This window comes from Tympanuchus pallidicinctus, unplaced genomic scaffold, assembly GCF_026119805.1.
Source record: "Tympanuchus pallidicinctus isolate F22 unplaced genomic scaffold, pur_lepc_1.0 scaffold3, whole genome shotgun sequence".
NCBI lineage: Eukaryota > Metazoa > Chordata > Aves > Galliformes > Phasianidae > Tympanuchus > Tympanuchus pallidicinctus.
Window position 1 is genome coordinate 81,176,270 of NW_026294747.1, and position 27,610 is coordinate 81,203,879.

Below are 27,610 nucleotides of genomic sequence, written 5' to 3' on the forward strand. Positions count from 1 at the left end.
TAAATGTAAACCAAACTTGGCAGCTGATTCTCTGTCCCAGGTGCTTTATCTGACAATTGCTCTTCTTGGCATTTAGCATAGGAGATAATCAGTTTTTTCTAGTTCATAATTCTGCTTTCCAAACAGGCCCTGCTCATCCATATAAGAGATGCATCAAGTGGCTGGAAGAACATCATATCCTGTTTGCATGTGGCTGATTTTGATCCTGATCTTAAATTACTGAAATGCAGGGCTGTATGTATGCTGGGACTTATTTTAAGCAGTAGCAACCTGAATGGTGTTGTAATAGAATTTTCCTCTGGAATGTTTTTTCTCCATTCCTTGTGTGTGTGAATTTCAGGATCTTTAAATCCAGGTGGCTCTGCTGTGTGTTATTTCTCAAAGCAGCTGGGAGACAAGGAAATACGTAGTCAACTCTCCATCTGCAGATTGATATGTAGAAATGTCTTGGCAGAATAGAGCCCAGAAAATGTGTTGTTCTTTCAAAATAGTGAGTTTTATTGGTACCTTTGAGAAACTGCAAAAACATACAGCTATTAAACTGAAGCCCAAAGTTCCAGCTGTGCTAATAATGCCGGTTTTATGCCTTAGCAGTTTCAGGATCTTACACTGATGGAGCACTATCTTTAACTATATGATGAGAATTTGGACTTTCATGGCAGTTATATAGCAGATTTAATGGAAGGAGGACTTATGGCTCTTCAGCAATGATTTGACACATTTATTCTCCAGAGGTAGTTATGTTATGAAATTATCAAATAACGTAGGGCTGTGCAGCGCTGTATGTTGTATCCTGCTCTAAGATAAAGTGCTCTTTCTGAATGAACTCAGCTACTTTGTTCTCTGAAAGCTTGTGCACGGCCTTGCTCCCTGGCTTGTTGAAATCACTGACACAGTTGCAGTATGAGCATAGGTCTCCATATTCAGAAGAATGTGTCAGAGAGGATATTTTTGATTGGAGCTATTTCATTGAGCTGCCAAGCACAAACTGTGCACCTGAAATACAAAATAAATAAAGCAACAGCAACCCAAGTTGTGGCTAAAGAAGCAGCTTTATTTAGTGTCTTGTATGCTGGAAGTTCTTTGTAATGTTGTGTTTCCCGACCTGTTCGTTAGTTAATGTTTAACTACTTGAGAGTTCTTTACCTTTTCAGGGCATAATAGCATTCAGTAGATGAAATAGAATAGGGAGACTACAAATGCAAAACTGAATGATGTGGGTGCCGCACCACTGCATTCAGTGGCTGACACGGAGCTGTGTGTGCTGACAGGCAGCACTGCTGTTCTCACAGACCTCAGCTGGCTGAAAAGGGGCAGATTGAAGCCTCAGTAAGTTGAGTGGAGTCTGCATATTGAAACAGAATAACCTGGAAAGCAACTTCGCTGCTCATGACACTGCTTTCCTGGAGGACACCAAGTTAACATGAGTCAGCAGAATGCCTTTGCTTAGGAAGAGAGAAGCCAGTGGCTGAAACGAGTGATCATTTCTGTCTACTTAGCACTTACGTGACTGCATCTGAAGCAGTGTCTGCCTTTGGGCTTCCCAGTAGGGGAGAGATGCTGATGTACTAGGGCAGGCTAGGGGAAGGCTACCATCATGACTAGGTAATGGAGCACGCAACATAAAAGGAAAAGCTGGATGAGCTGGGTGTCTTCAGTGTCAAGAGAAGGCTAAGGGGCATTATAAGCAGTTTTCTAAAGGAGTTGCTTTTAGTTTAGAGGCATCTACTATAAGCAGTGTGTATATGTGTATGATTGTAGACTGCCATATAGGATTTCTCTATATTGCTTTATAAAAGGATACAGCTACTGGGCATTGGTGCTGTTGTGCAAAGTAGCATGGGTTTATTGGTTTCTGGTGTCTGTCCACTGTCAGCAGTGAATAAGCGCATGCTCATATCAGATGATGTGGCTGCACAACCAACTCCTATCTCCCTCCTCCACATGCACCTAGTCTTAATACAGCTGAAGCATGGCTGTGGAACATTCCAAAGGAACAATATGATTTTATTAAGTAAATACTATCATACAGTTCAAAACTTGTTTTTTAAGGAAAACCTGGATTCTGTATTGATAAAGATTTGAAGTAACAGTTTAGTGCTTTAAATATGACATGTCATAGATGGAATAGACTCACTCATATGCGAAGCAGTCTGAGGTTTGTACCTGTGTGCTTAATAAAGGAATAGAAAATTAAGTTCGTTTGGCTAGAATTGGAGTTAGATGGCGGTGTGTTCTAATCTAAAATAATGTATTGTGATGTTTAAATGAAAAGAGGTGACAGAGGTTTTGATCTCTTTGTTACCCTGAAATGTAATATAAACAAAAATGAATAAAACAGACATGTAATCTTACTGTAAAGTCAGTATAATGTGCCTGTTGATGCTGTCTGTATTTCATAGAATAAGTTCAGCCTCACCAAGTTCAATTCAGAAATCTTGTTGAATTTTTCTGCATGTCTATTATAGGAGTCAGCAGGAAAAGCCAGAGTTTACCTAATGGTGTGATTCTCTTAAGAAAAAGATGAATAAAGTTTCTCCTGAGTTAGTCAGCCTTAAAAGTATACTGAATTTGCTGTGGTTTTACAGATTATGGTGTTAGGATAGCCTTAAGGAGTCGCTAGTAACTGTGTCTTTCATTTTTTGCAGGTATAAAGGTTCTCAATTTTAACAGCTGTCCGTGAGTTCCAAAATAACCAATCTTTGCTAAGGAAAAAATTCAGATCATTTATTTCCTGGATGTAACTTCTGTATGAAACCAGACAGTATTTTCTGGATGTTTTCAACATCTTTTAGCTCCCTACTTCAAAGTAATAATGACATGCTCATAAAGGCAGACTGGGTCAATGTTAAATGAAGTTCAAAAAGTTTATTTTTGAAACTTAAAACCTCAGTATGAACTTTGAACAAAAAAAAAATGTTCCAGTCTACCCATGACTTACTGTGAAAATTCCTGAAGCCAGACAGCCTGCTCCATATCATGCCTCTCTTTCACCATTGCATACTTTCTTTTCCCCACAGCTGCCTGTCTGCTTTCTGTAGTCATCTGATGATTCCTGTTGTCCTTTCCAGCCTGCTCACCCAGCAGCTGTAACTTATGCCATGCAGAGTGGTATGATTCTCTGCAACTAAGGATTCCTCTGAAGAAGAGTCCTTTCTCTTTATATATTTGCATTCTTAAAATTGATGTGACTGTTCAGAGTTTTAGAGTTTTTAGAGTTTTTTAGAAATGCAGGCCTGAGTATTCTGTTTCCAAAGTGGTTTCAGTAGGACATGAAGCTGTAAAACTTGAAGATTGAAGGATTTTGTTATGGAGTTTACCATTCCATTTGATAAAGTGAATAAGATGTCTGGTTTATACAGATACTTGATTACACCCTGCAAATGTAGTGTAACAGCTCTGCTTAGGTAGGTTTTAGACCAGAGTTCCAGTGTTCCTAATCCCTGGAATGCTCTACATTCTGGAAAACAGAACAGATCCAGAACTCTCCATTCTGCTCCAATGCACTGCATTCTCCAATGGGTAGTAGAGTACATACTGTTTTCATACAAACAGCCACATGGAAAGGAAGCTTTTTTTTTTTTTCCCAACCATCTCAGCTCTTCATAGATGTATGTTTTTGTTGTTGTATGTTGTTAGTTATGGCTGTTCTTTGTTAGGTTTTTACTTCTTATTTTTACAATTACATAGATGTTTCACTTCTCTCCCTTCTTGTCTATTGCTGTTTTCTCCCTTCTCAGTCTTTTAGAGAGCAATTCAGTACATCCAGAATGTTCTTCCTGCTATGCAAGATGTTGTATGTGCACATAGGGTGGCACTAGGTTGTTTGTGTGTAAGGTTTTCAGAAGACCATAAGACTTAAATCCTCTAATACCTGCAGCCTGTTGATTAGATATTTCAGTTTCTGCATCTCCATCAGCATGGAAATCCCTGCTGGATTTCCCTGGATATGTTCCTAAGTGAATTCTATTATAAAATATCATCCAACAGGATGTGCAATATAGGAAGGACACAGAGAATTGCTGCCTGATGTTTAAAAATTGTCCATTTCCAAACTGCAGGTGAATAGGGGCTGTACTAGACTTTTTTTTTCTTCAGCATTGTGTTAGTTCAAGTTAGTAGAACTTGTTCTCAGTAGAGTCCTGCGGGGCCTCCTGCAGCTAAAGCAAACATCTCTCCCCACTGCTGCCTTGCTTTTTGACTGCCAAGGTAGCAGGGCTTGGATGTGTTTGCCCTTCAGTAAATGCAGGCTCAGCTGTGTGCTTTTGCTGCCTCTTGGACAGTTATTTTAGTTGGTATTTCCACCATTTCTTGCTTGCTTAGTATCGAGCATTGGAACATCTGCTGCTGCTATTAACCATCATCCCTTTTTTTTGCATAAAGATTAAAACTGAACTCAGGGGCAGGTGTTGGTTCTGCTAAGGTATCTGGAGGGGCTGGAGTGACTACTGTGCCAGTTCTCCTTTGGGAGTTTGCTACTCATTGTAGGTGGCTTAGCACAGGTGTTTACAAGCTGGGATGCAGCAGGAGCACAGCTATCTACAACTGTATCTACAACCTCCCACTCTGCCCAGTTGCATCCTCCTGTCTCTGCTCCATGCACTGTTCCTTTTGAAAGCAGTGCCACTGTCAGGGCCTTGGGGCTAATAAAACATCAATGCTGGGCTGCACAGCAAAATTTGCTGTGACTGCTGCAATAGGGCTGGTGTATTCCTGCCTTGCCTTCAGAGCCCAAACTACTGTTGGTTTTGCACAGTTTGCATATCACTGGTGTTTCTGCTTCAGTCTGCATTTCAGTTTGAGAACATATTTCCATTATTTGCAGTATGGACTGGTATAAATAACTGCCTGCTTGATACTGTCTCCATGGTGTGGCTATTTGGATCATCAACATCTAAGAAAAAAACTCAAAATGGGACTGATCTGAGGTGCTATTCTGATTCACTGTGCAGAGAGAAAGGCTTATACCAGTACAAAACTAGGAGAAGTGTGGAATATGAGTATATGGGAAAGGTGGATCAGAAACAGGAAGGGCAAGATCAGCTCTGGTGGCAATTTAAACCATTTTAGATACTAGTTTAAGTTTCTCAAGCAGCATTAGCATTATATTAAAAAAAAAAAAAAAAAAAAAAAAAGGGCAGATTTCCAGCATGCCAAGTATATGCTTCATAATAACAATAAAAATGATTTTCTAATTTCTGAAGCTCTCAGGGAGGTCTGGCAGAGGTCATACATTGATCTGGGCAGCTATGACAGAGCATTGGGCCTGGGGAAAGACAACCCAGGACAGGAATGAGAAGTGCAGGGGATAATTAAAGTTTTGTTGTTGTTTTTTTATCTCTTATGGTCTATTTATGAACAGTGAGAACCATTTTTAAATAGGCGTCTGGTCTGTCTATATGTTTGCTGCTGTAGCATGTTTTCCATAAAGCATCTGCAGTGCATTTATGAGCATCACAAGTCTGAGGGCTTCTGAAACTAATGCAGCTTGTTCCTCTAAGCTACTGTCTCAAATACCACTGGTTGCTTTTGTTCCTTCAGGTGTGTGAAATAAAACCAGCAGTAGGATTCTTTGTGTAACAAGCTTTCTATTTTTGAGTGTGACCTGAAGTGTGTTTCTGTCCCGCTTTACTCAAAGTTCTACCAGAACTTTCCAGCTGGTCATGGATTGCTAATTGAATTTTCCTAGCAACAGGTGAGGCTGCTTAAGGACAGCCTCACCAGGCATGATGGCAGAGGAGGTGAGTAGGCTTGTCAGACCTAAGAGGGTGGCAGGGTGACAAGGCTTACTCTGCTCTTTTGCATCAGCAGGCTGCAGTGCACCATCTTGGCTTGGAATGGAGGCCACACGCCTTCTGTGCCTGATGTGTCTGCTCTGCAGCTGTGTCTGGGGACATCGGAGTCTTCCCCCACATGAAGAGGCATGCCTGCCTATGGAGGTGGCAGGAAGGAAAGCATCCTAGTCGCAGTGCCAATGCATCAAGGAAAGCCCCTGTGCAGATGTCCTCTGTGACTTTTCTCTGAGAAGCATTCAGAAATAGCGTTGTCTGGGAATCTTCTGCACAGTATCACTGGCACCTCCCAGATCAAGAGCATGACCTGGATCTTTCTGTTCTGTGGGATCTCTGCATGTGGTGTAGTAGCAAATACGTGACTCTAGGGTCCCAGAAACTCACCAGAAACATCAAGCCCACTAGTGAGATGGCGGTGCTGGCGGTGTGGTCAGGCATTCTGTTCTTACAGCCCTGGGAACCGTATGGAGGAGATCTGCAACCAGCAAAGTCAGTGATGAACAGAGCCTAAGCTGTGTTAACTCCGCATTGTGTCTTTTGATAATAGATGGGCTCAACGAGAAGCAATATAAAGCAAAGGGTATAGGAATCCAGTGAATGTTGTTTTTCAGAAACCATGATTCCTGGCACAGTTACCAGCTATAAAAAGTGAAAAGGCAGCAGCTTTCCATCCAAAAAAACCTGAAAGCATCCTGCAAAAACTTGGACAGTCCGTGAAGACAAATTAGTGGGATGCGTGTGATGATTGTAGCTACTGAATCGCAAGCCAAAGACTTGTGCTGTGGGGGCCATTCACAATCTGATATTGAGCAGGCTTAAATCTGTTACCTGGGATAACACAGAGATTGTGTATAACTGTCAAGTTACAGTCTAAGTCTTTTTATAGTGCAGCTTTTTTTTTTTTTTCTCCAGCGTTTTGGTTTAAAGAATAAAAAGGAAAACATTTCCTGGCTGGTTTATTAGACTATAATTAGCATTGAATATTAAATCTGTTTCTGCATGGGGGAATTTCCTCTTTTGTATTGGGAAACCTTCAGTAAGATTTTTCAGATCTGCATTGGCTGTTCAAGTGTTTTAGGTGAGGAGGCGTTTCCTTTTTCTTCCCCAGCAAACAAGTTGTGGAGAAGAGTAGTAAGAAAAATGATAAGGTTTACAGACTACAGGAGAGTGGAGGAACCAGGAAATTTTGAGGAGTTTTTTGACAAGTTTCCTTTATTTATTGTTGTTATGAGGTAGAGAAGTAAGGAAAGCAAGGTGTGAGTATGTGATACCATGAACATGATGGGAGTAGGAGAAAAAGCACACTATGGTGCTTACGCTCTCCTCTGCCTTTTGGTGTCACAGAGTATCTGAAAAGCATTGCTGAGTGCTGTGTAATTACTGTATCTAGAAGGTATGGTATATGTAGCTGCTGAGGTGGCTTATACCATGCTCACAGAATAAGGTTTCCATTAATAATACTGTACGACCCTGCATCTTTCTGCTTCCTCTTTCCCTCTGGGGAAAGACATTACTGTATTCCGTTGTTTTTTACCCAACAGATAGTTTCCTCTCTGAGGACTCTTAGGACTTCTTTCTACTGTTTGATATCATTCCTGATTTTCGTGTTCTACAACAAAAAGCGGTGTGCTAAATTCTCTCTCTTACCAGCTTGCATTCTTTGTCCTATGTCTGGCTACAGTCTTTCCTTCATAATTCAGCTTCTTCCAACAGGAGTGGAGTCTTTCATGAGGCAGTGGGAAGTCTAACATAGTTTAACATCACTGAAAGACAGACTGTCGCCCTTTCATCTTAATGTAAGAAATAGGCCTCAAGGATATTCTTTACAGAATTCTGGCTGAATCAAGCAAAGTAAATGAGATTAGCATAGACACCATCCCTTTATAACATATCATTTGCCAAAGTGAGATGTACGTATGTTGTGATAAGAGCCAGGGTCTAATTTTGTAGGTCTGATCTCAGAACTGTCAGCCTGCCTTGAATCTTGTGGTAAAGCTGTGGAGACTCTTTCAGGTTATTTTTCTCAGTGTGAAAATGGCTTTCTTTAGTACACTTTTTGATAATTAAAACTGTGCAAAAAATACATTTTGTCACATTTACTTTAACACTACTTCAGTGCTGGCTTACTGTCTGTTAGTGTAAGCCTGATGTCTGGATTATTAGGAGATACTCTGTAAGAGTGAGCTGCATCAGCCAACACTTGGAGAAATAAAGCAACCTGAGGAATGGTCAGTGGTTGTAATAAGGGAAAAGTCAGGTGCCGTAAACCTATTGAAATTCTTTGAAGAAGTTAAAGGGAAAATTATGGTTGTTATAATCTAGTTGGATTTCCATAAGGCATTTGACACAGTGCTTGATTAAAAGTCTTAATGAATTCAGACAGGTGTGCGAGAGTAGGTATGTCCTTCAGATGGGGAAGTTAAAACAGGAAAAAATAGGCAATTTTCACAGTGGCTTAAGGTTACTGACAAAGTCCCAGATAGATCACTTGCTAAGACCTGTGTGTGCTTTTTGATGTACAGATAAGTGATCTGGGAAAGATGGTAAGTGCTGAGAAAGTAGCATGCGGAAATCAGTTTAGATAAATGTGGGAGAGTCACAGGGTTGGGAAAAAAAAATCTAAATTTATATATAAAATGGTTATCTGAACTATGACCACTCAAAAACAAGATCTCAAGGTTATAATAAATACCTCTGAGGAAAATCAGCTCTATTTCTACCTCCGGCCCCAAAAAATAATTGCGTGCTGAATGAATAGAGGTCATGCCTCCACTGCGTAAATCCATGCATTTTACATGTTGTATACAGCTTCTGCTCTCCCAGCTCAAAAGTGTTTTAGTGGCATTGCAAAAAGATCAGAAACAGTAAAAAGGAACAGAAAACTTGTACCAAATCCAATTCATAAGAATTAGGAATCAATGTGTCAGGGTAACCTCTAAAAAGATTGATCTGACAGCAGAATACCTGTAGCAGGCAATATGATAGAAATCTCTCAAATCACAGGGATAAGTAGAGAGAGTTTTTTTCTGCTGACTGCTTCTCGGTTCTTGTAGATAGTGAAAATGATATTTCTCGAGTGTTAGATTACGAACAGAAAGGTGTTACTTCACACTGGCTGGTTAAGCTGTGAAATTGTTGTGGCTGTTAAAAAAAAAATTCTGCAGTATCAGGGAGTTTTTGAACAGATTAATGGAAGAAAAATGTACTGCAGCTTATTAATACACAAGCTGCATGTCTGGCTCAAGCATTCATCAAGTGCTAAATTGCTGAAGACAAGGAAAGGATTGTGGAAAAGGATTGGTTCATACTTCCTGGTTTTTATACTTTCCTGTGGTATACTCTGCTGTAGCTTTCTTGGACAAAATCTTGGTGAGAAGTATTTGATTCAGTAGGATCATTATTTCAATTATATCATCTTGGAAACAAAATGGGAAAGAAAGGCACATGTGTTAGTAACAAAAGGCTCTTAAAGGAATGGAAGTTAGCTTCTGTTTTGTTTCATTCTGTGAGGTACATTCATACTGTGACTCAATAGAAATTTTGCTGCAATCCAGACACAGTGCTGTTTCATGAAAGCCACGTGACAAAATGTGTTTATCAATAAAATGTTGACATAAACATTAGAAGTGATAAATGAGATTGCTGGAATTGAAAGAGTAATCTGGTTGTCGTTAATAGTATACATAAATAAAATTCAGCTTGCTTTTACTTGATGTCTTCAAAGAAAATTGAGATAGGATATAGGATTCTTTTAAGATAGGAATTATCTTGTTTTAGTTCCATTCAGAATTTTGCACATTTATTCCAATTAGGAAAATTGCTTTTATTTTTGACAAACAGCGTGGTTTATCGTTTGTTTGTTTGTTTCTTTTTTTTTCCCAGACTGTGTGAAATAAATTCCAAAACTGCAGAGGACTCTTTGTCAGACCTACAGTCTTTTTTAACTGCTAGCATAATATTTTCAATTATTTTTTTCTAAAGCTTGTCCAGTATTTTTGTAAAGAGTGATTTATTCAGGTTTTTTTTCCCGCTTAGTAATGTAGTTACCAGAAGCTCTTCAACGTTTTGAGTTTCTTAGTTGGCTGTAGAAAAAGGGTAGTCAGATTTCCAAAGTGAACATCAATTATATCAATAATGCATTGGCTCCAAGAATCTATTAGAATTTTTGCAGTTGTGGACATAATGATGCAGACAGTAAGATCGTTCGCAAATAAATCTGTATGATGAAGAATCCGCATTTCAGGACATGGTCAATCCATTAATTGTTGGACTAAATACATTTTTTCTCTTAGCAGATTGTTCATGGTCTAATCAGGCTTTTTACAGCTCGTTCTGCAACATGTAGGGCTGACTGCAGTCAGGAAGATAATGAATTATATCACCTTCTGAGGTCCAGGAACAGTTTCAATGCAGAAGGTAGCTGAAACTGAGAAAAACTATTCCTGCATTTCTTTCACATTTAAACTCATAATGGTGTTAGAGAAACACCCCGGAGAAATTAGCTGAGATTCTGCTGGAAGATCAGCACCATCCTATTCCTTTTTTGATAGATAAGTCCTGTTCTTGGGAAGCACAGCAATCGGGGCCCTTTCAGTCATCAGAGATCCTTCCTTTCTCAGTGCCTGAGAGCTTGTTCTCTCCCTTCTGTGAAAAATCCTGGATTTCTTCATGAGCTGGGGCAGTGGTTTTCATCTAGAAATTGTTGCTCTACTTCTTTATCTTTTGCTGTGTTGGGTAGCCTTTCACCTTGATCAACCACTTGCTTGGCTTAGTGCTTTTTCACATTGTCACATTCGGTTGGGATTGCATCTTCACACTGCTCCAGGTACGTTTGAGCAGCATTCAGGCTTGCCTTCTCTTAGCTTTTACCAAAAAAGTAGGAGGATGTCCAAAGAGATGCCTCAGTGTTCTTTAGTCCAAACTCATGGAAGTTGCCATTAAATTAGTGCACTGAGGAGGAAAAAGAATGTTAAATGATCTTATCTGAAGGAAGAATAATTTGATTACATAGGCTGCTTAGTGAAGTGTGGTATGATGTAGCCTGTATGCTAAACCAGTAAAACAAAGCTGTTCCTGCCTTTCTACAACTACTGCAGTAATTTAAAATGAAAACCTACTGCAAACCAGTTAGCTTTAATCAGTACAAATGCAGTTGGATTTATTGTTGCACAGATGCTGTTTTATTGTTATGACACATTTCTGCCCAAACAGAGTTGTTTTCAGGCAGTAGAAATAAGTTGTAAGAATCTGGTAACTGGAATGCTGTGGTTTAGAAAATAAAGAACAGGTTTTATGTCAAGGTTTTGCTGTTTAAAAAAGACTGAAACAGAGAAGTCTGACAGGATTTTTGAAAGAATGATAAGAGTGGGGTCTGTGTTAACTACAGTTCTTTGCACACACAAGAAGTGTGGGCCAAGCAGGATTGAGCAGAGATCTCAATGGTCAGCACTCCACACTTCTCAGCAATCTCAGCTATGTAACGAGCATAGAAGTGAAACATGAAATGAAAAATAACTTTATTTCTGTCATAGGCCTGCTTCCTTTGCTTATGGCTTAGACCTTTAATGTTTTGAATTTTAAAACACATTGTAATACTCTTTTTTTAAGTTTAGATGTCAGGAGAAGTAGTAATATTAATGGTTTGTTTATGCTTCAGGGAGACTCATTGACTCATTTGAACAGCTAGTTGCTAACTTGAGAAGGAAAGCTTGCTCAGTGACACTGGTTGGGGGATGTATTTTCTGGCAACAAAATTATGAAAAATAATGCACTGTGAGGAACTTGGTTCTGTGAATAAGTGACAGTTCTTCAGTAATCTGGGCATCAGAAATGTCATAACCTGTGGAAAGAGGCAATTAGATTCGGTTGCTTTGATTGTGTCCTGCAGTGTTGATGGCTCCAAGTCATTTCAAAGTCATAAAAACAATGGTATGCTTCAGGAAAAACTGAATAGAGCTACCTGGTACTCTGAGTTTGGATGACTTATAGAAGGATGTAAAGCGTATGTAGTTACTGTGTATACAGCAGATAGTCACCAATGCAAGACTGCATATTCACAATTAAATATTCTGTTTTGACCTCTTGCATTCAAAATAGTGACCGAGAATCACGCTGTGACTAAATTATGTAATGTAGGTGAACTAAAACCTTTGTGACATAATGAGTAAGGAGTACTGCGGGGTTTTCTGTCAACTTGAGTTCATTCCTTGCTCTCTCTTTGCTCTTGAAGGAAACCTTGTCCTGGCTGGCATATTGTATGGACTAGTAACACAGACATAGATTACTTGAGAAAGTTTCAAGAAAGTAGATATCGTTTTAAGGGACTTATGTGATCCCAATCATTTCCAAGAAATAAAAGCCAGAATAAGGAATGTTTGTAGGGCAACTACAATTCACCTACTTGTGTATGCCCTTATGTCTGTCAGTTTAAATAAACACCTACTTGGTTTTCCTTATATAGCATTCATTGCAATGGTGTGTGGATGATGCGACTCTTTATTGTCCTTTCCCATTCCTGTTTTGACTTTTTGCCCACCAGCTCTTTAGGCTGTTTTCCCTGAAATCCTGCATTCTTCTTGCTCCTGGCAATCCAGCCAGGCTTGTTGGCTGCCTCTTTTTCCCACTGCCTGCTCTGGGTGCCAGCAAGAGCTGTGGGAGCACAGGAGAGATGACAGAGCTGCTGTTCCTGTCTTCTATGCCTGGCTTTACCATTGCTCTTGGGAGCAATCATGGAGAACGTTCCACCAAACACAGGTAGCTGTTGTATCATCCCAGTGTCCATACAGTTACTCCAAGTAAACAGCTGAAGATCTTTTCAAATAAAGTTACACAAATTTAATTTGGATAAAACTTGGATAAAACAAATACTTTTTTTAGGTTATCTTTGTAACATTAAGCCTCTGTACTCCATTTCATGCAATTTGATATAAAACGGGTCAGGTTTTGCACAATAGGATGCTCTGGTACTTTTTCTTTCCTCCACTGCTTGCCTTACACAGTAAAAGTCAATGTAGAATTCTACTAAGAACAGCACTCATTAGGGTTGCATTACTGTCTATGCCAGTCACGAGGTACACTGATTTTATTAAGAGGACAACTGATTCAAAATAAGGGATGTTTTTTGTGTGTGTTTTTTGGGATATCTTTTTTTTTTTTTTTTTTTTTTCTTGAGAGGGAGGTGAGTTGCTGTTTTTTGTTATGTTAGGTAATCTTTATTCCCACTCTTTTTCTTTACTTTCTTTGGCTTGATGTTATCTTGCATCCAAAATCACTATCATACCAACAACACTGTGTTTCACTGCAATTACACTAGAGTTAAGTATAATCTTCACAAAAACAAACTGTAAGTGACATGCTATAATTAAATTTTGTTATGCATACCTTTATGTGTGTGATTAAAGAGTCTGTACCCAGTGGAATAAACAACCCAATATTTCAGCATATGTGTTTTTAACTTTTGGCATAACATTTCAAGTTACATTTTTAATCACAGAATTGTGTAAATTAACATTAGGTTAGATCTGGTATGTATTTTGCCATTTCCCTGTCAGAGTCAGCATTAGGTATATTAAATATTTTATCAAAACTGCAACTAATTTTTGGGTATGGGCATGGGCAAGGTGCAAGTAATGACAGTCTGGTTAGCTGAGGGACAAGTTTGTTGCAGCAGTGTTCTCAGGATCCTGGGAACTGAGCACCTCAGCAAACAGGATGTGCACATCTTTGACTTGAAGGAGTTAAGCAGTTCCTCAAGTTGTCTCTCTGAAATGTTGTAAAACTCTTTGGAAACACTGTGTAGAAATACTGTGTTTTGCTGTGGGAATCTGTTTCATTTCAAACACATAGTGATCTCCTGGATTCTGTGTTTAGACCTCAAATGAATGTGTTGCTTTGAAGGAGTGCTGACCAGTTAAATTGCCTCTTTGTTGAAAGGAAATTGATTTGTTCGTTCATCTGAAAAAAATCGCGATATCTTTGGAAGATCAGCGAGGTCACATTGTCTTTTAGCTTTATGGAGAACAAACTAGCAAGGAAGAATGCTTCCAGGAAACAAAAGTATGTGCGTGTTTGTTTCTAGTCCAGCACTTCTGTGAATGTTGCTTGTCATCTTTCTCTGGCAGTTAATATGCTTTCCTCACTGCCCACTTGAATAGCATAGAAACAGATACTGTTTTAATGTAGAATGTATTTTAGAAAGTTTCACCCCATAGATAGGTATGTAATAATTATAATACACCAAGTAGAGATGTCCTCTGTCAGTCTTCAAAGCCTAAGGTTGATTAGTTTATTCTGAACTGTTACATCCTGCAGACTGCCAGCAGTCCAGAGGCTGAACATTTTTTCCCTTGGTCAGAAGTCAGTGATAGGATTCTGATTGTTGCTTTACTCTGACAATTAGAAGTGCAGCAAATGTTTTGGGAGAATCTATCTTGAAAACCCAATTTTATTTGCTTGCTCAACTCTTTTACTTCTCTTTTTGCTTAATTAAAATAACTTATTCATAAACCAGTAATTTTTTATGTTAGAATGGCACTGACTTCAAATTTTCAATATTTCTACAGAACGTGACTGTATGTTTTTAAAAAGTAGGTGGAGCACTGCCAGCTATATACAGCCTGATTGCAGTTGACTTTCTTTGTGTATTCGTGGTTTTATTTGGTGAGATCCACCATCTAGACCTTTTTCATATTTACAAAGTAGAGCCACAGTGTGACCCTACCAAATGGTTCACTTCCCCTATTAGAAAGTGTTGCTAAGGTGGGCAGTGTGTGCTTCAGGACTGTATTAAGGTTTTTCAATGTACAAGAATTTGTTCAGATTTTCCTGTGGAGGATTCTGATCTTGAGCAGCCCCGTGTTAGCAGCATCTTTATTTTTGCTTTCTGTGGATGTGCCTGGAAGGCCAAAAAGTTTGGATTTCTTTTGTATCAGTTTAATGGCGCTGGTATTGTGCTAACAATAGAGCTTTTAGCTGGCCAGATAACAGAGGCTCTCCAGAGGGTTCTTTTCAGGCTACAGTGCAGTTTCAAACCTGTTCACCTGAATGTTAACAAGGCTTTTAAGCTGTTTTAAGCTAAGCAAGTGTACTTGAAAAACACATCCTGAACTTAGTCAAGACAGAGTCAGGGTACATTGCCCCCTGTTTAGGCTGGCTAATTAAGTTCCTTGTAGGTTTTTTATAGCTGTTCTTGTGTTGCTGTGGCCCATTTCTGTTCCTAACAGCATTCACAGAATAGAATATCCCAAGTTGGAAGGGACCCACGAGGACCTCTGGGTCCAACTCCTGACTCCACACAGCACCACTGAAAATCCAAACCTGTGTCTGAAGGCTGTCCAAATACTCCTTGAACTCCGGCATTTGGGGCCGTGCCCACAGCCCTGTGCAGCCCGTTCCCTGCCCACCGCCCTCTGGTGCAGACCCTTCCCCTGACCCCCAGCTGCCCTCCCCTGACGCAGCTCCATGCCGTTGCCTGTCGCTGTCACACAGAGCAGAGCTCAGTGCTGCCCCTCTGCTCCCTGTGAGGAGCTGCAGCCACCATCAGGTCTCCCCTCAGCTCCTCTGCTCTGGGCTGAGCAAACACAGGGACCTCAGCTGCTTCTCATACCTCTTGCCCTTTAGACTCCTCACCATCTTTTCAATTTTCCTTTGGATGCTCTGTAATAGTTTTCTGTTCTTCTAATGTTATGGTACCCAAACATGCACACACTGCTTGAGATTACCCTCTATTTTTCTAAGCATCTCAATCTCATAGGAACCCACACATTTTTTTTTTTGAACTCTAGGCTCTACACAGGGCCAGTCTGTTTATTCCCCCATCCATTACCCTGTAAGCCTTTCTGTTGTAATTCTTGGTGTTTTACCATGTATCTTTTGTCTGTTGGAACTGATTTTAGAGGTGATAGACCTTTGTCTTTAACTGAACTGAGCTGGATCATTGCTTGTTGTACAGTTAAACAAAACATGTTCCAGCCCTTCTTGAAAAGAAGCTCCCACCCAGCTGGCACAGTGACCTTGGAGTGTGAGGGTAAGGAGAAAGGCATCAGAAGCGTTTGAATGGAGCTCTCGTGCTGCCAGTGTGAGAGGGACTGAGGGAACACTGCCAGTCTCTATTTCATATTTGTCAGTGTGTTACTGATGCAAACTGTTCTGAGTCATCACTGCTTGTACATCTTTATATAGAAGACTGGATGATACTTGTTCACTTTTGCTTCTGGGGTACGTGATGCAAAAGTGATGTGACCTGTTGTAGAGAAAACACTTCTATAGGCATTTATTGAGCTACCAGTATTTTATGCAGTGTCAGAAGTGTTTTGAGGTATTTTAGTAGGTTGAGCAGTCTATCGTGTATTTGTTATACAACAACAAACGCTGTGTTTGAAATTATAATGCCAGAACTATCAAACATTCCTGCACTTAGCTTGAGTTAATCTACAAGAATTTTGAGCATTTCTTACTGTGTTTCTTCAGCTGCAGATCTAGATAGATGAGATCTTTGGGTAGTAATGTCAGTACTGTACTAGGTACAGGTATTTTAGATTATTTAGGATTTGATTAGTCTACTTAAGCAGAGGAGTGAAAAGCTATCCCCATATGTGGATTTCAGAGAACTTTGCAGATTTTGTTGTGTTTTTGTTGTTGTTGTTGTTGTTGTGTTTTTTGTTTGTTTTTAAATAATTTTCCAAAAATATGGTGTCCTGGGATGAATCTGAAATAATCTGCAATTACGAGTGAGACTATTTCATACTCCAGGGTACAGTTACAGAATGATAATTCTGTTCTATTGTACTGAACTGTTGCTCTCTTAGGAAACAAAAAAGGATGTATTGAAACAGATACACCTTTTAAATGGGGCTGTTATGTTTTTATTTTTTTATTTTTTTATTTTTTTTTACTATCTGCAGGAATGCTGTGCTCATTTGACTCTATGGTATCTTGTGCTTCTGTATGTTTATTTACCTGCTCCCAGTGGATTTACCACATTTCATTTTGATGATGAGGAGTGTAAATACCGCAGACAACGCCATGGAAATTCATGTAGCAATTACTTCAGCTACAAAATGTAGATTTGTTTCCATAAAGTTATACCTGCTTCTTATCTCTGCTACATCTGTCCTGATTGCATAGCTGACAGTGTATCAAGGCAAAGGAAGCCAGAGGCGTGCTTAAAATTATTTTTTCTCCACGAGCCTGAGTTGGACATGGGCAAAAGAAGTGTGTCTGAACGGAAATATTCCACCTGCGTCAAAGCCTTTGTGCCTGAGTTAGCAAGCTGAAGTCTAAAATGGCCAATTTCAGTAATAACTTCAAACCTTCTAAGTATGCACACACATACCAGCAGGAAAAGTTTGTAATGTAAGTTACTAAGCTCTCTATCCTCCAGACATATGAGGAAATAATTCCTTCATGACTCTGTACTACATTTGATTCAATCGAATTCTCAATGTTATTTTCAATCTTAGTATTTAAAACAAAGAGAACGTATGTATTGGCTATCTTTCTACAAAGGTTTAAGGCATTATATTTGTATATTTGTTTTCTACATTGGAATATTAATTTTATTTTTTGGTCTTTACTTTGGCATATTAAATATAAAACTGAGTTTGACAGTGTCAGCTCCATTCAGAAGGTTTAAAGTGGATAGGATGCTTCCATTGTTTCATGTTGAGGAGCTCTTTTGGCACAAACCTTAGAATATTTCAGTGTAAAACAGCAACAAGAAAACCAAGTTAGTTAAAAAAAAAAAAAATCAAGTATCTCTTTTCCATAATATGATTTGCTAGCTTTTCTTGCATAGTTGTTATGTAGAACTTGGTGGGGATATTTCTCCATGGGCAGGTGTCCAGCAAGGGAAATTTTTGCCCAGTGATTTAAGTTTGGTAAATCTAAAATCTTCAAGCTTTTAAAAATTAGCCTTAACCTAATATTTTCTAATATATCTTAATTATAGACATCTCTGCCAGCTAGGCATTAAGTAAGCAAGCATTTTCGAATGTTTTATTTTTAATATTGTCCTCCTGGTAGCAATTAGGACAATTTTTTAGCATTTCATGGAGAGAGGAGGGAGCAAGAGAAGAAAGGATAAATCAGTGCTTTGAAAGGACCTGGTATTCTGAGAATTCTTGAACATAACTTTTGAGTTGCACCAGCATTATGGTGCAACACTCTAAATATAGCAGGTTACTCGTCTTTTTCCTAAAACATGAAGCTGTTCATGATTCCCTTCTGCAAATGATTTGATTTGTAATGCAGGACAGACTGCAGTAAATATTTTATAAACTCACCTTTTAAAAATGGGCTGTTTAACTGCAGTATCCAAAGCAAATAAAATAGTTACCTTTTGAGCTAACTGTGCTTAGAACAGAATATGCTGTTAGAATGCAGAATAATATTTTTTATTTTCAGCATTATCCTTTTTGTCTGGGCGGTTCATTCAGTTGTCTTTGCAAGGGTATAAAAAACGGCACATAGACCAATTTTAGTAATAATGTATTTTGATGATATTAAGGCATCATTGTTAGTGACTGTGTAATGTCTGTCTTCTTCACAATCATGTTCTTGTAGTTTACATGAAAAAAATACTTTTGAGTACAAAATATGTTTTTTAAATTTTTTAGCCAACAACTTGTATTCAAACTTTACAGGGTTACAGAGTTGAATAACAAAGTGTTTAAATGGTATCAAGTTCTACTGATGATTTTTGCTTGTTATAATAGATAAAAGATTTTTTTGTGCAAGAAATATTTAGCATTTTCTTCTCACAGTTGAACCTAAGTATTTTTTACTAATTTTGATAAGTTTGCTAAGCTGTGCTGTGTAGTATAGTATGTCTCCCTTTTCCTTCTCTGATTTCCCAAGACAGAAAACTGCTGCTACAGTGCTACAATCACATGCTACATTTCAGCAAGAGAACTTGCTTTAATATTAAAGGAAGTTGAATGTAAATTTAGAGATGTCATCTCATGAAAGTCTTGTTTATTGAATACACTGCTGTAAAATGAGTGTTAGAAGTAAGGGGTTTCAAAAATAGCTGTCTAATCCCTCTCATACAGTATTTGTTACAAATTTCAAGCAAGCAGCTTGGCCCTATTTCTAGGAAGGAGCTATTTCTGAAATCCTATGAAGCCATTAAAATTGTCCTTCTTCAAACTCACTAATATGGTGATGCCCATGAAAAAATCAATCATAATTGGGCAGCTGGTGCAACTGCAACAAAATTGCATTTGTGCCTTCATCTACCCACCTCGTTCTGTATTCACTCTTTTTTGATGTTATACTTGTTCTTCAGGCTCCTGTGGGAGTGTCCATCTCTGTTAAATATTTATGGAGCCGTGGTATCAAAGTGCTGCTTTTAGCAGTGTTGCTAATAAGTCCATAGCAGTTTCTTTGTTCAATGCCAAAGCAGAGAATCGCTTCTCTTGGTTGACTTTATAAGAATTTTTCTTTAGACTTTAAAGTGATACATGTTAACAGAATTATGGTTTTATGCTTTAAGTTGGAACTTTTATTTGGGAGTGACAGAGTAGTATAACAGTCTCTTATTTTAAATATGAAGATTGAATGTTTGAAATTCTGAAACAATAGTGGAGGGATATAGTAAGCAAACACTGCATTTAGTTTTTCCTGTACTCTTTGATATGAAAGGTTGTAAGGATACTTTTGGTTGTTATAAATGTTACAATAATAGTAACAACAAGTGGTACAATAAAGGCTATGATATAGCTCTTTTTTCTTTGTAGAACTTAAAAATACAGCAAATAGATCTGCCTACCAAACAGAAGTCTTTGTCATATAAAACTCTGCTAGAGTCTCATTGTATTTAGGTAAAATACTTGAAAACCGCCATTTTCATATTGTTATTTTTTTTATACTGCAATGCTTTTGTAATACAAAAAATTAAAAAATAGCCTAAGAATTTTATATGCTGAGTTTATGCAAACCCAGAGAACAGTGCACAGTGCAGCTGGGAGCTGATGAGCCAGCCTTAAAGCCTTTTCCTGTCCCAGTCCTTGAGGCCATGAATTGGCTGGGCCTTCCAGGCCCCATCTCTTTTGGGAGGATACACATGTATTGCACACCCTTTACTTTCAAACACAAGAGAGGAGAGGTTGAAAGAGCAAACTGTATTTCCTTTCTGAGATGAATTTCTGCCTGGTTCCGGTGCTAGCCTTTATAGCTTACTGTCCTCTGAGAGCACATAATGGATTGGAAGCCTCTAACAGAAAAGAAAAAAAACAAAAAACAAAAACCAATAAAGACAGCCCAGGCCCCTTTCAGCCATTTTCAGATGCAGAAGTTTGCTGTATCAGCTCATGTTTTGTCCTTTTTCTCCTTCAGCTGAAGCAAGACCTCCTTTGAACTCTGAAGTGGTTGGTCTGTTTGCTGGGAGCTGAGCTGGCAACCACAGGCGGGCAGACCTGGAATATAGAGCAAGCACTGGGCAGCTTGAGAGAGGCAACAGCTGTTGGGTGTTGGTTTCTTCTGACTTCCCGAGGTGCTGGGAGGCATCTCTTACTGGCAGTGTACAAAGGCAGCTTTGCCCCTCTGTACCCACAGGGTATTTGTACTGACACATTTAATGTCTGATGCAGAAAAGAAAATCATGCTGTGGCCCACCAAATTTTGTGAAGCATAAGAGGCTGAGTGAGAAAGATGAATGTCCTTTTGGATATTGAATGAGGCTGGAAGACATTAGCACAATTTATAGTATCCTATATTTTAAACAGGGAGTTGTTTTCTGGATTAGTTTTGACCCTGTCACTTCTCTCCTTGTGTTCTCCCAGAGATTGGTTTCTTGCTATCACATCAAATATAAGCTGTTTGCCTTCACCTGAAGTGCTTTCATGCACTGTCCCCATTCCATCATATTTAATTTTCTATGATGATTATAGTTGCATTAGCCATTTGCTAAATTTTCAATACCTCTTGCTGATTCTTGATTTTGGGAAAAGTTCCTCTTCTCTGTTCAAAGCCACATCATTGCTCTGTTTTTTAATCCTTAAAATTCTTGCTTTCCTTTGACTCTGAAAATCTTGAGATTTAGAGAGTGGTCCTTATATGTAGAGTAGTATGCAATTGTATTTCTTTGTTCATCTTTCTGTATCATGTCTGTATCATATATAGCCCTTGAGTGTGTACGTAGGCTTTAGGATATTTTTTAGGGAAGCAGATGTCAGTTTCACAGTACTTGCTGCATATTCCTGAATTTGCCAGATGTTATGGTAATGTGCATAATACTTTGAGCAGTGTGCTTACTTCTTTTATATTATTCATTTTTGAAGATTGTTCTACCATGTACTATATTCGTACTACATCAAAAAATAAACAGGCTGCTCAGCGTGCAGTAAACTAACGAAATTTAAATTTTTGCCATTTCTGTACTGCAGCCACCCCACTCAGGCTGTCAGTTCTTCCATGCATTCCCAACCCCCTCCCCAAGTACATACAGATTTCTGCTTCAGGATCTCAGCATTCTCACTGTGCTCCAGCCTCTTAGATTCCCTCAGGGCCCCGTAATCTCCCATATGACTCTTAGCAGCCTCCCTTGCCCATAGGCAGGTTTGTTTAATGTGCCAGGTGGGGCAAGAGGCAGCATGCTCTGCAGCTGACAGAAGCTACCCATGTGCTAAGTTCCAGAAATGAGTACACGGCAATTGATGCTGATACCTCCTAATTCTGAATCATGCAAGAAGTTTTTTGTGCAGTTTCGCTCTTTGAGGGCACCAGTGGGATCTGCGTTACTGATTTGCATGAAGATTTGAGGAAAAGGATGTACTTTGGGCATTTTTTTCTTGTCTGGCTTGTAGTCTCAGGAGCTGTTGGTAGTCAATAGGGATTAGCAGATACTATAACATCATAAGCTTTCCTCATTAACGAATGTGACTGAAAGTCATTCTCTCAAGTTATTCTTAAGATCCCAGCTCTTGAAAGCTTTGGGCTTTTTGTTTTTATGTAGAGGGTAATATGAACTGCTGGTTTATTGAGAATAGAAAGTTTTTCCATGATTCTTACAGTATTTTATTAAAGCCTAAAGCTGTTTAATATTTACAGTAGCATAGCTGCTTATGTACCTGGAAGCAGGCTAATTTAAAGCACCAGAAGCTGTGACATGGTAATATGAACATACAGGGGCTTTCTTGAAGAACATGAATATAGTATCTGCATGCTTATGTTATAAAATAGGGACAACAGAAAGATAGCAAATGCTGCAGTATTCATGTTGGGCTTTGGTTTGCCTGTACAACAGGCGTGCTTCTGCTTTCAGAATGCCTGTTCATCCCTTGTAGTGTGAACATCCAGCTGCTTCACAGGGGCTTGCCCCTGACCTGAGGGGAGAACACAGGGCACCATGCCCAGCATGCTGGGTCAGCTGCTGTAGCAGACCCGTGGTGCCATCAAGCAGCAGGACACAACTACTCCAAAATGGAGATTGCTTCACTGGAATTTTGAAGGAAAAGGGGATTAAAATAGAGGCCACCATAGCCATTGTATCCCTTGTAGGATGGCCCAGACTGCCATATACCCAGGTGATGTGTGGGTGTTTTCCCTTGCCTTCCCCAAGTGACCCGTCTGAAGAACTGAAGAGAGAGGACAGTGCAGAACTGCAGAAAGTTGCACTTATGTAGAACAGAATCTGAGCAAACTGCAGCCATACAGAGATGCAAATAAAGGTGTGCAAGTGTGCTTGTCCTGCTCTTTGATACTTTTGCTGTTAATGTGATGTGCAAGTTCACAGTAGTAGCAAAAAGCAGCTCATACAAGGACAACTCTGTGGGAACAAAAGTATAGCATTGCAACTTGCCCTTAGAGTTTCCCAAATCCTTCTCACGTGGATTGCATACACATCATGACTCCCTGAGGCTTTCTGCAGCTTTAGACCCCTTACATTCATCTGATTTTTTTCTGTTTAGAGCTGCCCTGGGCACCAGTAACTGCAGACAAGCAAATGCAGAAGGTTGAGGTAGTCCTTTTATTTGCCAAGTAGTCATTATACTTGTTGAGTAGAATATAAGGTAGTGGGTACATAGAAGCTCCTGTCCTGTCTGACTGTATGCTCCCAACACAATCAATTCCAGTGTGGTATCATGCTGTGCCTGGCATATTTGCATCTCAGAGTGTATGCTGTGGGGGAAGGATCTGGCATGCAGTGGTCTGCGTGTGGTGACTCGTGCACAACAGACCTCCCGAAGGTTCACTGTGCTACCAGCTGCCGCCTGGTGCTGAGTCCCCTTTCTGTCCCTCTGACACAAAACACAGCATGCTCATTTAGACGGCCCTATAAGCTTCTCCTGTCCTATCTCATGAGTTGAGATGCTGTGCTTGCCCAGTCTTCATGTAACTCAGTCTGCTGGTCCCTCACATCAGGTAAAGACAAGAGACTGTAGAGCACAACAACTGGCAGTGCTGCCTGGCACCGTGAGGACCCAGTCACTGTTGTTCTGCAGCTGTTGTTTTAAAAATGAGCTTGGTGTTCTAAAGCATCTCCTTAGCAGAACTGCTAGGATGGGGCTGTAGTGATTCCTATGTTTGTGTGCATGACCTGGCTGGCACAAAAAAACCCACCTACATGTGCATAAGTACTTCAAGCGTATTTTACTTGGTGCTCTTTAAGTAACAGTTAAACTGAGGTCTGGTTTCTTGCGTACTTTTGAAGAATTTTACCTCTATTGAAGGGCTTGTCTTTGGTTGTACTATGTTTTGAAATCAGTTCTAATTTCTTATTTGCTTCTCAAGCGGTGGAAATTCACTTTTCATTCATGTCTGTTAATATAGATGTATCTTGGCCCTCTTTATGTTTCAAGAGTATCTGTAATGAAAATACTCGATAGGGAAATAATCTGTGAATAATTGGGAATTTGTGTGTATCCTACCTATAAGGACTTCAGGAATTTGTGAGCAGAGGTTTTAGGCCCTAAGTACTCTTCACGTGCACGCTTACAGTGCTGCAGCTCTGGGTTAATTCATCTGGGAAAGAGTGCTTTACAAAATAACTAACATACTGTTTGTCTTTTTAGGCTGTGAAGCATGTTACAGAACCTCATGACAAGTGGATGAAGGGGAAAGGAAAAAGTGCCATTGATAGCTAGAATAGCAACATGGGAAATACAACCACCAAATTCCGCAAAGCTCTTATAAATGGAGATGAAAATCTGGCCTGCCAAATATATGAGAGTAACCCTCAACTAAAAGAAACTCTTGACCCAAATACTTCGTATGGAGAAACTTACCAGCACAATACTCCACTCCATTATGCTGCTAGGCATGGAATGAACCGTATCCTGGGGTGAGTGCAATTCAGTATTTTGTTTGTCTGAATAACTGATCTAAGAAATTCAAAGGTTTTAGCTAGGTTATAAGTACTGTGTGTGTGCATATGAACACGTTTATGTACGTATGTTGCAACAGAATTTGTGACATTTTCAAATAGTAATGGAAAACATGCAAATTAGTCTATAATCCCAGTCTGGTATAACAGATTTTAATTTTATTTTTCATCTTTGTTCTCTCTCCATAAATCATTGTAGACAATTTCAGATTGTTTCCTGATGACTCCTATGCCACAGCTCTTTGAAAATAATGACTATTTTACTGTTCTTGATCACAGATTGGTGTGTGTTGGAAGAAACCTTTGTGTTTTCCTGTTTGAAAAGAGTCTGTTTGTGTCATAACTAACAGATGCCATACTGATTACATAGACTTTCAGATGGGACAATATGTATTTATTCTTTTTTTACCCAATTTTATTTTCCATTTTGGACAATAGCAGCAAACTTGAATATGAGTAAATATATTATTGTTGGTCAATATATACAGCTGTATTGTAGCTACTCCCATCCTTGCCTATTTTTGTCAGTGCTCTAACACCAATTAAAGATTAACAGTGTGGAGTTTCACATCTTATCCATGTCCAGAGATCATAGGTACAAGCTGTTCCAGCCTAGTATATTATAAATTTAATTCTGAGTAAACATTGCTAAACCTTTTCTTTAGTAGGTAATTGTGGTTTAACCCAGCTAATCCCCAAGCAGGGGCTGTCCACTCAGCCAACTCCCCATCGTTTTTCAAGGCTTTTTTTGCGTGATGTCATATGGTATGGAATATCCCTCTGACCCGTTTAACTCAGCTGTCCTGGTTCTGTTGCTTCCCAGCACCTTGTGCTCCCCCACAGCCCCTCTCACTGGCAGGACAATAGGAGAAGCTGAAAAATTTGAATGTCATTGGTTCCTCACAGCACCACTTAGCAACAAGTAGAACATCTCTGTACTGTCAACATTGTTTTCCTCCTAAAGCCAAGGCATAGCATCGTACCAAACACTATGAAAGAATAAACAACTCTGTCTCAGATGAAACCAGGTCAATAATGAGTTAGAGAGAATTTCATTAATAGCCTCCTACTTACACTAGGAAATGGGACAGAGACCTATGTTGAACTGTCCTGCTGTTAATATGCATTTTATCTCTGTGCTTATATCTACAACTGATGTGCCTGTGGTTTGCTCTGTGCTGAAACTACTACTCACTTGCCAGGTCTGCTGCTATATTTTTTCTTCAGTTTTTTATGCTGCATGATTTCTCTGCCTTGATTTTTTGCTGAATACTTTTCTTTCCCACTTAATTGATCTTTTAATTTCACCGTTGAATCATTTTCTAATTTCCTAACATCCTCAGAACATTCTCATTTCTTGTTCTCAGTTGTAAAAGAATTCTAAATAAACATTATATAAAACAGCATCCAGATCGTATTTACGTTCTATGTGATTTTTCTCTCTGAAATGTACAGGTTGATTCTCTCAGTTTAAGAAAATGCAGCCTCATTAAAAGAATATATGAAGTTGTTTGCATACACAGGAAAAAATGGAGTCATAATTAGTGACTGCTGAGCAATCCATTAGTTAATTTATATTTTGCCATTATGATGAGATCTAGAATAGCTGTTTTGCATTAGAAATAATCAGTAATTTAGAAATGACATTTTACTTCTAGCTACATGGCTTCTAAGTCTCACAAGAAAACCCAGTTTTATTTTGCGCACGTTATAAACAAATGATGAATCATTCATTTTCCTAGTTTGTGTCCAAGATTTGCAGTACGTTTTGTTGCTAATAAATATTGTGAAGGTACCTGTGTTTGCTAGAGCCTGCTATGAAAACCTGTACTGTTGGAATTATGGTTTTATTGAGGTTTTTTTTTCCCACTTGCTTTTCTGCTGTCCTTGTAACCAATTTGTTCAGAAATCATCCATGACAGATACTACACACACACACACACACACACACACACACACAGAAAAAAAGCCTTTTTATGTGAAAGAAGTAGTAAGACTTGCAGTGTGCTTGTTTATGAAGCTAATGCTAGGAAGGATACAAGTGATTCCCAGTCAAGTCTCTTCTTGTGGATACAGGTAGTGATTAAATAAATTGAATATTGAGATGAATACTTTGATTTACTGATGGGCTACAGTAGCTAAATATAAATGATTTTTAATCTGTATATGTTTTGAGAGAGATTTGCTATTATGGGCTATTCATAATACTATGGTATTGTATATTTATTTAGGGAACATTTTGAATATTCAGGAATCTGTGGCTACACTTACTTGTAGTTCAAACTCTACGCAGTATCTTGTATACTGTATCATTCTGGTTTTTTTCCACAGGCTGATATTCATGTTACAGTAGATGGATATTAACTAAATATTAACTAACATGCCTATATTCATTTTGCAAAATTTTCTCAAAGCAGAGTAGTGTGATGCATTTGGCAATATACTTGTTGAATGGTAGAGCATGTTAAAATAGGTGCTGTGGGATGCTCAGAAATAGCCTGTCGGACAGTGCTGTTGCCCAGTACTAAAACAAATGGACAGAATCTCTGATTGTCTGGTAGCTGGTGGTGGCGGTTGAAAGGTTCAGTGAAAGTACAGACACCATGTTTTTAATGAAAGAGAGCTGAGGACATCCTGGTGTAATAATCTCAAAGTGAAGAAACAGAAGAATCTGGAGAAGAGGTTAAAGGCTCTTGAAGCAAAACTGCTGATCTACCTTTATATAATTCAGCATGAACTTTACTGACAGAAAGTTACGCTCATAAAAATTCCTCAGATGTTTTTAACCATACAGTTGTTTTACACCAGGTCAGCAATCTGAGTCATCCAGTTGCTATGCTTTTCATCTAGTTTTTACAGTCTAGAAACTGCGTGTAGCATAAAACCAGACAGTAGCCTCACACTTATGTGTAGAACTCTGAGCAATTAATTTATTTTCGTTTTTCTAGATTCTCCAAGAATGTGTTAAAATACTAGGTTTGTATCTGTGATAATTTTTCATGAGTATCATAGAAAGCTTTGATATATTAAAAAAGTTGAAATAAAAAAGGGAAAATAGTTAGGCATTCAGTTAATATAAAACTTTTATTTGGTCTACAGCCCAAAATAATGTTTACTCTGACTGATCACTTTCTTTTACTGAGCATTTAATGTTTAAAAAACAAAAACTGCTGGTTGTGACTAATCAGCACGATCGAGAACGTTCATAGTGCTGCATGAAATTTCCAAAGGCTGTGTAGGATTCAGTGATTCCCAGTGGCTCATTTTGTCTGCCCAATCAGGACATGAAAGCAGGTGGCTGGTTGTTCTGTTTGCCCATGCCCTGTGCCTGGTCACTGCTTTCCATTCCGGCCTCATTAAATGCTATTTTTAAGTGTTGCTCTGTGTGCATGTTTTTTATAGAGGCCTAAGCACCAACAGCTGAAGTCCCTGAGCCTGTGGTGGCAGCAAGCTGGAAAGAGCAGAACACATGCATGTTATATCACAATGTCAGTGT

The 27,610-nt window shown here is 39.0% G+C and overlaps 1 protein-coding gene across 5 annotated transcripts in view; it reads left to right on the forward strand.

The window, feature by feature from the left end:
- Positions 1-27,610, forward strand: part of ANKIB1 (ankyrin repeat and IBR domain containing 1) — an 87,739-nt gene that overhangs the window by 4,489 nt on the left and 55,640 nt on the right. For all 5 annotated transcript variants that reach the window (XR_008209526.1, XM_052695700.1, XM_052695698.1 and 2 more), the window contains exon 2: positions 23,804-24,072. Coding sequence is in view for 4 of the 5 variants with exons in the window: in XM_052695700.1 (XP_052551660.1) it covers positions 23,885-24,072 (188 nt within the window). In the remaining variant the exon portion in view is untranslated. The remainder of the gene's footprint in view (positions 1-23,803; positions 24,073-27,610) is intronic.